The sequence below is a fragment of the Drosophila ananassae genome, chromosome XL, assembly GCF_017639315.1.
Source record: "Drosophila ananassae strain 14024-0371.13 chromosome XL, ASM1763931v2, whole genome shotgun sequence".
NCBI classification, from domain to species: Eukaryota; Metazoa; Arthropoda; class Insecta; order Diptera; family Drosophilidae; genus Drosophila; species Drosophila ananassae.
Genome location: NC_057931.1, coordinates 16,626,267 through 16,640,372, shown reverse-complemented (window position 1 = coordinate 16,640,372; position 14,106 = coordinate 16,626,267). Strand labels below are relative to the sequence as shown.

The 14,106-nt window shown below is 39.0% G+C and overlaps 1 protein-coding gene across 1 annotated transcript; it reads right to left on the bottom strand.

Annotated features, from left to right (window-relative positions):
* Positions 1-6,877: 6,877 nt before the first annotated feature.
* On the bottom strand, positions 6,878-8,682 carry LOC116656410. The gene is made up of 4 exons (XM_032455976.1): positions 8,250-8,682; positions 7,563-8,139; positions 7,209-7,469; positions 6,878-6,991 (listed from the first exon to the last, which is right to left on the bottom strand). The coding sequence occupies exons 1-4, from the start codon at positions 8,363-8,365 to the stop codon at positions 6,878-6,880; spliced, it is 1,068 nt and encodes a 355-aa protein (XP_032311867.1). The 5' UTR covers positions 8,366-8,682.
* Positions 8,683-14,106: the final 5,424 nt, after the last annotated feature.

Below are 14,106 nucleotides of genomic sequence, written 5' to 3'. Positions count from 1 at the left end.
CTGTGCCCCCACGACCCCACGAAATAATCACGACCGTTCGCTATGAAGTGAAGGAGTGTAGTCTAGAGTTATAAGCCTTAAACTGATGGTGCTTTTAAAATTTGTCAAATATTATTCTTGAGGATCAGTTTCCCTTTAATACGAACTGTTATCCCAATCAGATCAGAATCGACTTTGTTCCCAATATACCATATTGGAACCACCGCTAAATTACAAAATTTTTTAACAGTTTATACAAAGTAAATTTAATTAAATCAGGTGACGAGCAATAAATAATTTCGAAAATAAACATTATTATTCCGTTTACATACATGATCTTTGGTCGTTTTATTTTGCAGTGATTTAAAGAGAGTCATTGAAAAACCTTAATAATCAAATATTGGCGACTCCGTCGTGTGTTAAATAATAAAATTAAAAATTTTATAAACATAATATAGTAGATCCAATGCGAGTATATGTCGTATAGTTTTAAGCAGTCCTTAAACAAATATGTTAATCGTTAATGATAACGGGAAAAAAAGGGAACACAAACCGATTACTTATTTATTGCCACAACTTTCACTTGAAAAAATTGAACGAAGAGAAACAAATGAGTTCAGAATAGGTTTTGAGAATAGGAAATCGACTTAACGAAGTTTGTACTTCAGTTGTCATAGTGCCGAAAGTAGTTTAGCATTGCGGACTGTGCAGCCAGTGGGCAAATTCCGCATGCAAGTTGAGTTTATGTTGATGAAACGCTATTGTATACAGCCTGAAGTTGGGTCCTTGCTATTGGACAGCCATTGGGTCCTTGGTTGCGAAGATCCATTGGTTAGTGTTGGTAACGGGTGACAAGTCCTACTAACCTATCATCAAACCAACGGCACTGGCGCCGGTAGCAATAGTTTAGTGATAGTGTTGGTCCCGTGAAAGGACCGCTAGTAGGATCTACCTATACGCAATCACCGCTGAGTGTTGCTCTCGCCAGAAGGACCGCCAGTAGGAATCACCGATACGTAGTCATACCAAATTCTTTAACAAACCAATACCTGGGGACAAATACCCAAGACCTCAGATGCCAGGTACTTAGAGGAGAGACTAAGACAGCTCACCCACTCGAGGACCCAATTAAAAAAAAGTGATCCCAAGCTTCATGAGCTAGCACTAAGTCCTGAGAATGAGTATTTCACAAAGGCCAAGGCGCTTGAAGACCTTGTGAAAAAATATGAAGCCATATTTTCGGATGGAATACCATCAAGGTCAGGCCCGTCACAGCGGCCCCGAAATCCACGCGAAAACCTCGAGCCGAGGCACAATCAGACAAAATATGAAGGAGGTAGGGATGGCAATCGTCAATAGGTACCATGACTTCATAGACCTGCAACCAATCTTAAAAGACAATGATAGACACACCGATGATAGATTTCAAGTTGTATGAACAGAATATTTTTTATTTCTATGATGATTTTAAAATTGTTTTGTTGCTGGCTGCTTGGTCCAACATCCTCCCACCATTGATGGGTAGGCCCTTAATAACAATTCTGGAAGGGGCAGCAGTCACATCACTACAATGGTTATCCGGAGCCACCGGAGCAATTTAATTTTCATTAGGTGGGGATGGCTGTCAATCGACATAGCCGCCGCTGAATGTTGGCATCGGCAACGGTGGCAAGAAGGGGTTTGTACGGCATTGACGATACACTGGTACCGTCGAGAAGTGTAGAGTGGGCAGCTATTCTCATGGAGCGCTTGGAAACCTCTTCTTGGAGCGCAGTTAATCGCTCACGCAAAGGCTTCTCCACTGACTCCAGCGCTTAATGGTACAATCCTCATTCCGTACCGCAGCCTTCACCTTATGATACAGCGCCTCCATCCCCAGGCAGGGCACCTCTGCTCTTCTCTGCAACATCCTTTCGCGGGTTGCGGCAGCAGCTCCAATGGTTTAAACTCCAGACTCCATTATGCAGTTAAAATGCAAATTTGTTACAAAAACCAACAACGGCTTTTAATGCTAATCACAATATTCAACCGGGAGGAACTCACGTCGGGGTCACCAAATGTTACGCTATTAATAGTTTTTAATGGCGGCCGAATAAGTAGACGAGGTTTAGTTCAATTTGTTCTGTATTCTATTTTGAAGTTTAATTTAACCCTAAAACCGCAGCCGCTCAAATCAATGTCCAAAAAAACGTATGTATAACAAACTGCTTAGGCACAGAAGCCTTGCCAAAGCTCCCAAGTGCGCATGCGCTACAAATAACAATAAAGCGCTTGCGAAACTGGGAAACAGATAAAAAAGAAAAAAAATAAAAGGGTGGGTCAAGCCTACGCAAGACAGAAGTGAAACTTCTAGTATTCCTCTCTCTCTATTTTCATTTCATCATCTCTATTTTCTCTCTTAGGTTAGTTTGAAAATTAGAGGTTAAATAATTCTACGACGAAGCATGAATTTGCTCTTTCTAATATTTTCTTTTAGATGAAAGACGTTCGATTAATGTGTAGTTCCAAAAATTTTCAATTTATTCACAAGTATACAATATTACATAAATAACAATATTACACTTAAAAATTACAAAGAAATTACAATGACAATTTACCAATCATGTGCCATTTTCATTGTCAATTTCATGAATATCATTTCCTAATGTCGTGATAATTGGGTTATGGTAACTAAAGTGCGAGATATATACGTGAGCACTTAAATTCTTAATGAATCGTGCAAAAACTGCATCGATTGTTGTCCCGTGTCTAGTCGTGCTAGTGTTCCTATCATTAACAATATCCAAATTGAGTGTGTTTTTCAAAAAGTTAAATAACTCTACAGATTCTTCCCTCGCGAAATTAACATTAAAATCTCCCGAAATGATCATAGGAATTTCGTGATAATTCTTATTCAATAGCCTCGAACCACCCTCTGTATATGGCAGAAGCACATGGTGGATAAAATCTTTAATATCAGTAATCGATTTACCTGGTGAGATATAAATCGACACCATAATAATTGTTTTCCCATTAGCCAGAGAGCATTCTGCAGCACACAAATCCCCAACGGAGGATGTATGACTAGAAACGAATTCATGGTTACGGGCATGAACGTCATTATGTTTTACCACAACATGTTGGACACCACCCGCTCTAACACTGGGTCTCTTGTATTGTACAATGCAATCAAAATTTTCAACATTTACATTCCTGTCATCGTCAAGCCAAGTTTCGGAAAGCATCAATATGTCCGAATTTTTTAGAACATTACCTCGTAAATCTGTTGCATGTTTGTTAATACTTTGACAATTGAATGAGAATATCGTCATATCTCCTTTCTCAATATTTTCTAACAGTACTAGATCGAGAGTTTTTAAACGCACCGTAGAAAGTCTGTCAAATTCTCTTCTCAATTGAGCTACTGATGTGTCTTCGCGTCGTCCGTGATGGAATAAAACCTGATTTTCTGCAGACACTATATAGAGACCTTGAGGACTTGTAACTCTTGATAAAGCTACATAAACCAAGGATTGCGAATGTTTCTTGCTATACGTATACACAACACTATCGTACGTTCCTCCTTGCGACTTGTGAATAGTCATTGCGCATGCTGGCTTAAGTGGAAAATGGTTTCTCTTTGCTTGGATTTTACTAAGTGATTTAGTTTTGTATAATGGGAAAGTCGCTGACCTACGACTTATCGGAGTTGCGTCATTACTTATTCCTAGTCGAGTAGCATATTGAGCTGTTTTACTACGTGTCCGTCTTCCTACACCTTTAGGAAAAATTAGCCAAACTCTGATAATTTTGTGGCTTTGATCATCTAACTCAACATAGACCAATTTACCGACTGCTCCATTTGCTAATCCATCTGTTACATCGATATTCGTTGTGATTAAATATGGTTTGTTCAAAGCAAAAACGATTTGGTACGGGAGGCCACCAGTATCAATTGATGACAGTTGATGTAGTTTGAGTCTTGCATCTCGTTCTTTTTGAAAATCATTACCACAACCGATTATTTCGTCGTCAGCGATAGAATCTTTCTTATTCTCACTTGAGTTCAATACAGAAAGATTGTAAGTATCGGCAGAATAATTATCATAGTATAATCTAACTCCATTGGGACAAAGATTATGGGCATCCTCATTCGTAACGAACCTTGATTCAATGAGTTCCAGTTGTTGTCTGGTCAAAATTTCCCCGTTACCAATTTTCGTTAAGGCTGATGAGAAACATTCATTTTCTTGTCTCATAACCTCTGTCAGTTCATAAAATTTAATACTCCTCCATAACTGATTACCACCTATTCCTTGTATTTTTTGCTTATAAATAGGAGTTGCTCTCACTGGTGGCAATTGTCTCAAATCTCCGATAAAGATCATATTCATACCACCGAATAAGGAATCATAATGACCTGTTATCTCTCTCAGTCTTAAATCTATTCGTTCTAACATCTCAGCACCAATCATACTCACTTCATCGATAACTATTACTTTCACGTACTTGAAAAGTGTAGCTACTGCTGCCTTTCCTGTTGATGCGCAAGCAATATAAGCGTTTAAATACCCATCAGTATTAGAAAATCGGTTGAAAATCTCCATTAATAATTTGATGGTGAATGTTTTTCCACATCCTGCTGGCCCGGTTAAGAATAAGTGTAAGGGTAATGCGTTTTCTGTTTGATTTAAATGTATACAGTGTTGTAACAATTCGAATTGCTTCTCATTTGTTAATCTCATTAAATCATTAAACTTGTCATTCTCCATAATGTTATCTTTTTTCCTGGCAATTGCACCAAGTTTGTTCAATGATGCTTGCCGCAAATCAAGATTGGCAATTGAATGGGGATCATTCAGGAGTTGTTCATACGGATCAGGCTCTTGATGGACATTCACTTGATTTCGGTCGTCATCATAAAGAAGTTCTTCACGACATAACTGAGCGCATATTTCCATAGTTTTAGCAATGTCTAAATTTGACTCGAATTCTTTTCTACGTTCCATTATTAATGCCTCATTCTGTTCAAATAATTGTAGAAATTGCATGTCTGCTAAAACATCTGTTTCTTCAACTCTAAACTTGAGGTGTAAAGTAACCATCTCCCTCTTATAGTCTGCGAAGTCTTTTCCCATGTCGTAATTTCTATACCTAATTATTCGTGGTATTCTCCTTTCAGAAATTTTTCCTTTGGGACCTACATTATATTTCGAAACAAATTGTGCTAACGTTACGTCTTCGAGTTCTTCCGGCCTCTTCTCATATTTGTCAAACCAATTTTGTTTCCAAATGTCAGTGCAATCGTAACCAAGTTCTTCAAGTTCTTTATTTGTTTTCCTAATTCGTTCACGCTCTTGTGGCCAGAGTGTTGGTATGTAAACGACTGCTACTGACGTTTTAGACATTGGCAACCGCAATAGAAACCAAGCGGCCTCTTGACTTGTCATTTCAACACTATTGAGCACGTTAACACAAAGTTTTCTGAGTGCCTCAACGATATCAAAGTCCGGATTTTCGTCAATAACCTCTACAATTTGTCGCTGCAAATTGCTGATGCCTCTATTAGTTTTGTTGACATATTCTACAACGTATTGTGCGCACGAATACTCTTCAATAATATATTGAAAGTCCATGTTAGATCCTAATACATTTAACAAGAAAGGATTGAAGAAATTATACCATTTTTCCGAAGGAAGTCGTTTAACAAATGCTCGTGGTCTCATTATGCCGGCTCGTATAATGTTAATATACTCTTCATCCGAAGTAATTAAGTTGCAGTCATAAAAATGATTAATGCTGTCATAATCAATGTCTTCTAGATTTTTCCTGATTAATTTATAACGATTCTTTAGCTCTCGAATTTGTGGATGATCTATCTCCAATGGTGTGAGAATGGCAGTTTTACGCATGGGCATAAAAGGTGCATCAAAGCGGCAAGTGGGAGAGTGATTCGGTTGGTTATTTTTGTAGCACGTAAATGTATGTTTGTGAGTTTGAAGTCTAATATTTTCTGAAGCTTCAGCTGGAGAGACTGAGATTAGAGTATCTATGAGGGATACAGTAGCCTCGTAATCTGCGCCTAGTGGATCGTTTGGAGCATTGTCTAACCATATAAGTGAATGAACATGTGGACTACCTCGGTGCTGAAACTCGATGCGCTTGAAGAAATTGATGACTCTATATTTTCCAAATGGACTACATTTTTTGGATTGTAAAATTGAAAAGATAACGTTAATTAATTTATCGAAATGGAGTGCGCAACTAACTGCATCTTCATTAATCAAAGTTGTTTTATGAAAGTAATTTAAATTTTCTAGTTGCTCTTCTGTCAATTTTACACGTTCTTTCAAGAAATGCAAAGTCTGTAACAATTTTTTCCAACCGATTTCATTTGCACTCATTGTTAAAAACATTGTAGGTCTCCCTAACTGACGCATCATTGCAAATAGATTCCGCTTGCGCTCAGACCAATATGCAGCTGAATTTGGAATCGGTTTTAAAAAAGCTAAGTTCTTATCTAAACAGTTGTTAATGTAGTCCGGAGACATAATAGTCTCTTTACTTATATTTGTATTTGTCCCAATGTGTTTGAAAGTAATCTTTAGAGAGTCGCTGACCCTCGAACTCATAATTTTTGCCGCAACGTAAAGAAGTTTATTAGGCGTAACTCCTCTCCTGTCAGAACGCCGTAATTCACTCGTGGCAATCATGAAAGGCGTAACACTAATCTCTGGGTTGAACTCTCTAAATTGTCCGAGGTAGATCGAAGGGAAAGAAAGATCTTCTGCGTGTTTATCGAATAACAAACTTTTCGGTACGTTTCTTTCACCCGGTGCGATTTGTAAGAAATTGTCTTCGTTCCAGAGCAAAGTATGCTGCTGCGCGACAAGACTTTCTTCGATTGGGATATGTTCGCTCAATTCCTCAATGTTAACCACTTGAGGAGCATTCCTATGATCAAACATCTGAGGAGAGACATTCTCATCACTGTTAAACGTTGTATTGTTAGATTCTCGTACAGGCGTGTAGTCTATTTGAATATATTGCTCAATATTCCCGAGAAAAGAGTTATTTATGGATATTTTATAAAATTTATACATTGGTTGATCAACTAGATACCGTAACCAAGCTTTAATTTCGTTTTTTTTCACCAACCCTTGCAAATAACTCGACTTATGGATTAATTTCTTTTTAATGTGTACGTTGATGCAAAAATCGTCATCCACATGTCTTGGCAAAACGCTCACCATATTGTCTACCGAGACAGGAACATTGATGATCTGGCCACTTATGCAGAACTGACCGTTAACGTGTCTTATTCGCCGTATTTGCATGAATGGTAGTCTAGGCGAAATTAATCTTTCAGCAATGAGGTTGAGTTGAGGCAAATAGGCTGGTCTTTCCGGATATTTGAAGCCATTGAAGGTCGCTAGCGTTGGAATTTTCTTATTCTGCATACTCCTTTTGCATGTAGTACATAGTTTTGCATCAGCAATGTTCGCAAGAGCCTGGAAAATATGTTAACTATTAATTTCAAACATTGATAAGAGTTACGACATTAAGAAAATGATGATAACATCCACATTATGCTTTAAACATACCGTTATTTTTTTAAGCATCGTTTCATCAGCGGATGTCGCCTTTTTTAAATCCTTTTCGAACCAAAGCCGATCGCAAACGCTGCAAGCATAGCCGAAAGGATTTTCCACAAACATTTTTTGAAATTGTTTATGTGCAAATTTGTGGTTCACATAGCCACTATAGGGAGGCACAAAGTCATTATCAAATTCTATCGGTGGCCCATCGAAATGCTCTCCAATATCCATGTCGGAATCAACATCACTCATTGATTCTCTATTCGGGAGTTCATGGTCATCGTGTACATTCTGTTGGTTATGTTGGTTATGTATTTGTGCTGCATGTAGGACGTATTCTGGACCATCATTGGGACTCAATAAATTCGCAGTACACGTAGAATTTGGAACGATTTTCGGTTTTTTTGATGGAACTGGAGCAGGTGTTATAGCTTCAGCTACCGCAGATTGCCGAAGTTTTTGACGGTCTCTGTATGCTTTACAACGTTCTGCTGCCGTTTTAGCTTGAGGTTTGGGAGGCTTTAATTCTTTTTTCCGCTGTCTGTACCGCATGTTGTCCATTGCTTTGATTCTAACGACATTCCTACATCATATTTCACTGTTAGTATAATCTCGCCAATATGTTAAACAATCGTATTCCAACAATACTACTATATTGTGAAATATTTATCAACTCTTATAGGTCATATTTACCTTATGTTATTGTCATCACTGTGTGAATCAGACTCTCCTCTTCTTTGGTGATTCTCAGGGGATATTTCCTCTTGTGCCACTGATGTGTTCATCACGTCTATCTCGTCACTACTCATTTTTAACACTGAAATTCTGTACCAAACCGTATGAACCACAATCAATTACGTATTTCACTCGTATTACACTCTCGACGCAGTATACTAACCAAGCAGCTAATGCTTGGCGTGGCGCAGTTCGCTGGTGTCTGAGAGAGAGGAAAGAAGAGAAGAGAGACAACGTTCGTGAGCGGCTCTCCCACCTCAACAAGCGCATATGGTGAGAGAGGGACAGTGAACGGTGAGGGGGGTGGGGTACTCGCATTTTCGTGTCGATCCTGACTCGGTTTTACTCCGTCCCCGAAAATCCATTACGCGCCTAAAGAAGTTTCACTTCAAAAATTTGATGACAACCGCTGCAGGTAAACATATTATGATTATTTTGGAATAGTTTTGTTGGTGGCTGCTTGGCCCAACACCCAATATCGCATCTCCGTTTGTAATATCTCCATTCGACAACCCAAAATTTGAAGGAGATTATCTGAAGTGGCCCCGATTCGACCACATCTTCACCGAATTGGTTCACAATCAAGATTATAGCGATGCTGTAAAATTCCGGCATTTGGAGAACCATGTAAATGGAGAGGCCAAGAACTTAATCTTCAAGGAAATTGGGGGACATGCCAGTTATCATGATGCCTGACAGCGACTAAAAACACGGTATCAGAATGAAAGAATCCTCATTAAATCGAAACTTACAACTTTTCTTGCAGATCCCAAAACAAATGGATCAGCAGAGCAGCTACGTAGATTACATGATACTATGCTTAGAATCGCCCTCAATCACCGCTCTGAATGTACCAAAAATAGGATGAGATCCAATCTTAATACACATTGTTGAAGAGAAATTTGATGCACATACGCTTTCATATGTAGAACTCGCCATCATAATCCCAACCAGTCGGCAATTATTACAACAAATGCTAGAAAACCTATTACGGCAAACAACCAGCTAAGTTTCGCTACAAAAGACAACCGTCACTACTGGGTTTCGTTCATCAACTTATTCACCAGTTAAAAATTGTGTTGTATGCGCCCACGGCAGCCATCGATTTTAAAACTGACTAAATTTATGGACATGACTCCGAGCCAAATGACACAAAAAATTAGAAGAATCAACGCCTGCTCAAACTGTCTGTCCGTGTGCGATCCAGCCTGTTCAAGCAAATCTAGGCACACATGTCATGTATGCAAAAAGGATCATCGCACAATGCTTGGAAAAATGCTGGAAAAAATTCCAATAAACTGTGACAAACAGTGCAATCGAAGATCAAGAAAAAGGGAAGGAAAGGGTCTGCAAAACGGCTATCATATCAGAAGATTGGATAAAAAAAATCAACCACCACGGCTCATTTGACACGATTATGCAAATAATAGGAAGAATGTTGCGTTTCTTTTTTAATTGCCGCAATCCAAAGAAACAAAGGACAGGACGATTGTCACCAGCAGAATTAAATGAGGCGTTAGGATTTGTATTTCGGGAAATACAATCCCAGCTATTTTTACCATTCATCGTGCAACTAAAAAAAACTAAGAATGTCGGATTAAAGGATCCGTTTTGAGCATTGGATCCATTTATGGACGCAGACGGAATAATTCGAGTAGGGGGACAATTACAAACGCAACCTGCAACCTTAGGCAACGATTCTGGTCATTTAGAAGAAAGAAATTGGCTCAAAAAACGGTCAGCCGTTCGATCTAAATTGTTGAATCAAATAATGAGTCCACTTTCTGCTGATCGGGTTCAGCAGTATAGACCATTCAAAAATTGTGGAGTGGATTACTGCGGGCACAGAAGGTGTATCTAGCAGTTTGTTTTGGTTTTCCACAAAGGCAGTAAGCCTGGAGGTAGTAACGGATTTAAGTACAAAAGCATTCCTGGTGGCTTTAAAAAGATTTAACGGACGGCGTGGGCTGCCATCTAAGATCTATAGTGATAACGCGACCAATTTTTTTTGGACTACAACAAAAAAACAAAATTAAAGGAGGCAATATTTGCCGATGACGCGCAACGTCCGCTAATATAACGAGGGCCATCCATTGGTATTTTCATTAACTACTAATTTCAAAACACAGGTAGTGGCGCCTGAACCAGTTCAGCGTCCGAAAAACATTAAAAAATTAATAACCTTGGCAAGTCGCAGTCACAAGGTATCAATTTGCTGCTCGGGGCAGAAAATCTCCCGCAACTCATTGAGCTACTACAAATAAACCTAGGAAAGGGACAGCTACTGCTTCAACGGACGCCGTTAGAATGGATTGTGGTCGGACCAGCAATAGTTGGGTCCGCCGTACAAACGAATCCACCTATCAGCAGCTTTGTATTAAGCAACCAAGAAGAACCAAGAATAGAGAAACAGCTCGAACAATTTTGGAAGTTAGACACACTTGAATAGAACACAAAGGCACTTATCACCAACAAGAAGTTATGCGAATAGCATTTCATGACAAATATAGCAAGAAGGGCAGAAAAAAACCATATAAAGAAGATCCACAAATACTCGGGAAATCCCTTCCAAAGTCATATCGGCGTTTTTACGCTTTGGAAAAGAGACTCCAAACAGACTCTGATCTCCAGAAAAAATACGTACAGTTTATGTATCAATACGAGGAGGTAGGGCATATGACAAGATTAACGACTAAGCATCTGACAGCAGACTATTATGTCATTTCAAACCATTGTGTTCTAAAACCTGACAGTAGTACCACCAAACTTCGCGTTGTATTTGACGCATCAGCAACGACAACAAGAGAAACAAGTTTAAATAATCTCTTACGTATTGCGCCAACAGTTCAAAGATATTTTTTTTCCATTCTGTTACAGTTCCGATCGTACCAATATGTATTTACGTCAGACTTGATGAAAATGTAGCGACAGATCATGATACACCCAGATGACCGAATGTTTCAGATTATATTATGGAGACGCAAGCCCATGGAGCCAGTAAAATATAATCTACTGAACACTGCCACCTATGGCACAAAAAAAGGCCCCATACCTGGACACCCGATGCTTGCAATATTTGGCGGACATCGCACCTGAGCAGCACAACCAAGGTGCTGCCGCACTTTGACAGGGTTGTCACGTCATGATTGTCTCACCGAAGGTCAAACCATAAAAGAAGCATTAATTGGGACGTGTTGGCGGTACTACTAGCAGACAGTCCAGAAGAGGACCATGAAATGAATCTCGACCAAATCGACTTCGGTAATTTTACCGAACAAACCGTCAAGACGCTCCGTCAAGAATTATTTGGGATCCAGACGGAGATTGGCTTCAAGGACGTGCAGCGACAGAAGACACAAGAATCATTTCTAAGAAGATCGTGTGTTCAGAACTTGCGAAAATCTTTGATACTCTAGGATTGTTTGGTCTAGTTGTAACGACGGCGAAGATAAAAATTAAATAGTTAAGGTAGTTGAAGATAAACTCGGACACGGCACTAGTCTCAGAACTCACCCAACAATGGGAAACATTCAGATATGATGTCCAAATCTTGATCAAAATACAACTTCCAAGATGCGCACTCCTTTTAGACACATCCAAAAGCATTCAACTACATGTATATGCAGATGCATCAGAAGTTACATATGGGGCAGAGGCGTATTTACGAGCAAGTAACAATACAGACAGTATCTCCACACGCCCAGAGTCAGGAAATGGCAGATCCATAGTTATGGAGACATGTGGCATAATTTGTTCAAAATAGAATCTGTACCAAGTCGCATCTTTCTAACTTAAAAAACAACAACGTTATGCCAATTCCGATCGTTTTACGACAGCTAAAGGATATTGTCGGCCGATCCTTATAAAATTTTGCACATAAGATATTTTGTTTAAATATAACATGGAAAGTCCCAACCCTCTAACTAAAAAAACGCTACTTGCATTTCCGATCAATCAGTTATATGGTAGCTATAGGATATTGTCGACCGATCCCGGCCGTTCCGACTTATATACTACCTGCAAGGAAAATAAGGATGTGTGCAAAGTTTCAACTCGATAGCTCCAAAATTGAGAGACTAGTTTGCGTAGAAACCGACAGACAGACAGACAGACAGACAGACGGACAGACAGACGGACAGACGGACATGCTCATATCGTCTCAGGAGGTGATCCTGATCAAGAATATATATACTTTATGATTCGGAGATGTCTCCTTCACTGCGTTGCACACTTTTGACCAAAATTATAATACCCTCTGCAAGGGTATAAAAAGTAATGACACTGAAATTGTCGGGTCAAGCAGCCGCCGGAAAGAAGTTTGGCCGGCAATAATTTATTGAGTTTGTGACGTCACTTTCTTTTATACTTATGTTCGCGTCGCCCGCTCTCGTGCATTCGATCGGCCACCTGCATCCGCCGTGTTGCACTAGCGTTTGTCTCGCTCTTTCCCGGGCTCTTTCGATCGCTCCGCAGCATCAAGCGTTGAGCCGCGCTCCCACATTTGTATTCTAATTCGGTCTTCACCCCCTCGCAGTCACATCTATACATATATCATTTTTATAAACCCAAACATTTCAAATAAATTGTCTGAAATTGAACTGTGCTTGTTTTTACTAAAACCAAGATTTAGAACATTGAGTATAGCTCCCGAAAACGCTCGGTAACTGAACAGAAATAAAATAAAGAAAATTTGAAACAAAATATATACATATATGTATGTGTATCGAAGTAGGAATACACAAAGAGCCATAAACAAAACGTATTTTAATACCTAATATTCTTAATACTTCAATAATAATTGAAACTGGTGACGAACTAGAATCAAAAGAAGTTATTGTTCAATAAGACTTGGAAAAGGGAGGAGTAAATAATCTCACTATCCCAGCTATACTAATGTCTGAATTGGACAATTTTGCAGATTCAGACAATAGCTCGAGCATAGTTGAAGAACAATTTATTACAATGGCACAATCAAATACTGATTTTATCAACACTGGTGAAGCTGAAAATTTAGCAAGTTTTCTCGATGCACTGGAGATTATAGAATCAATAAAAGGCGAACACGAACAATTAGCTATTTCAATAATAAAGAAAAAGCTAAAGGGTGTCGCCAGAAACTTAGACGGAAATGAAAGAACTATATCAGAAGTTATTTCCGGACTAAAGATAAATGTCAAAAGCAAAACTGTAGAAGTATTATCAGTTAAACTGATGAATCTACAGCAACGCAACAAAACTGCTAACCAATATACATCAGAGGTTGAGCAAATGACAAAATTTTAGTAAGTGCGTACATAACGGACGGTCTACCACTTGCGTTAGCCAGAAGTTATTCTGCACAGTCTGCAGTTAAGGCAATGGCATAGAATTGCGCAATTGATAAGGTAAAACTTATCATGCAGGCTGGCACCTTCAACCCCATGAATGATGCGCCATATCCAAATTCGTTAACAGTTGCACGAAGCAACTGGACAACCTAATACTGTCCTTTATTTTAAAAATTAATACACAGCGTGGTGAAAACCGCGGACGAATTTCAGAGAAAATTCTCGTGGTCATAATAATAATTACAACAACTACAACACTTCCAATTAAAACAATAATGGATAAGGCCAATATAGAGGAAAATCTGGAGGCCGTGGAACTCGAATCGAGGCCACAATAACAGTAACACAAATAATAATGTGAGAGTTGCCCAGAATAATTCGGTAAACTCTCACCCTTCAGATGTTCAGCAGTAGGCAACTATGCGGTTCATACAATCAATCTTAGCTTAAATATATTTGTAGACTTTTACAATGTAAAGACGAATAAA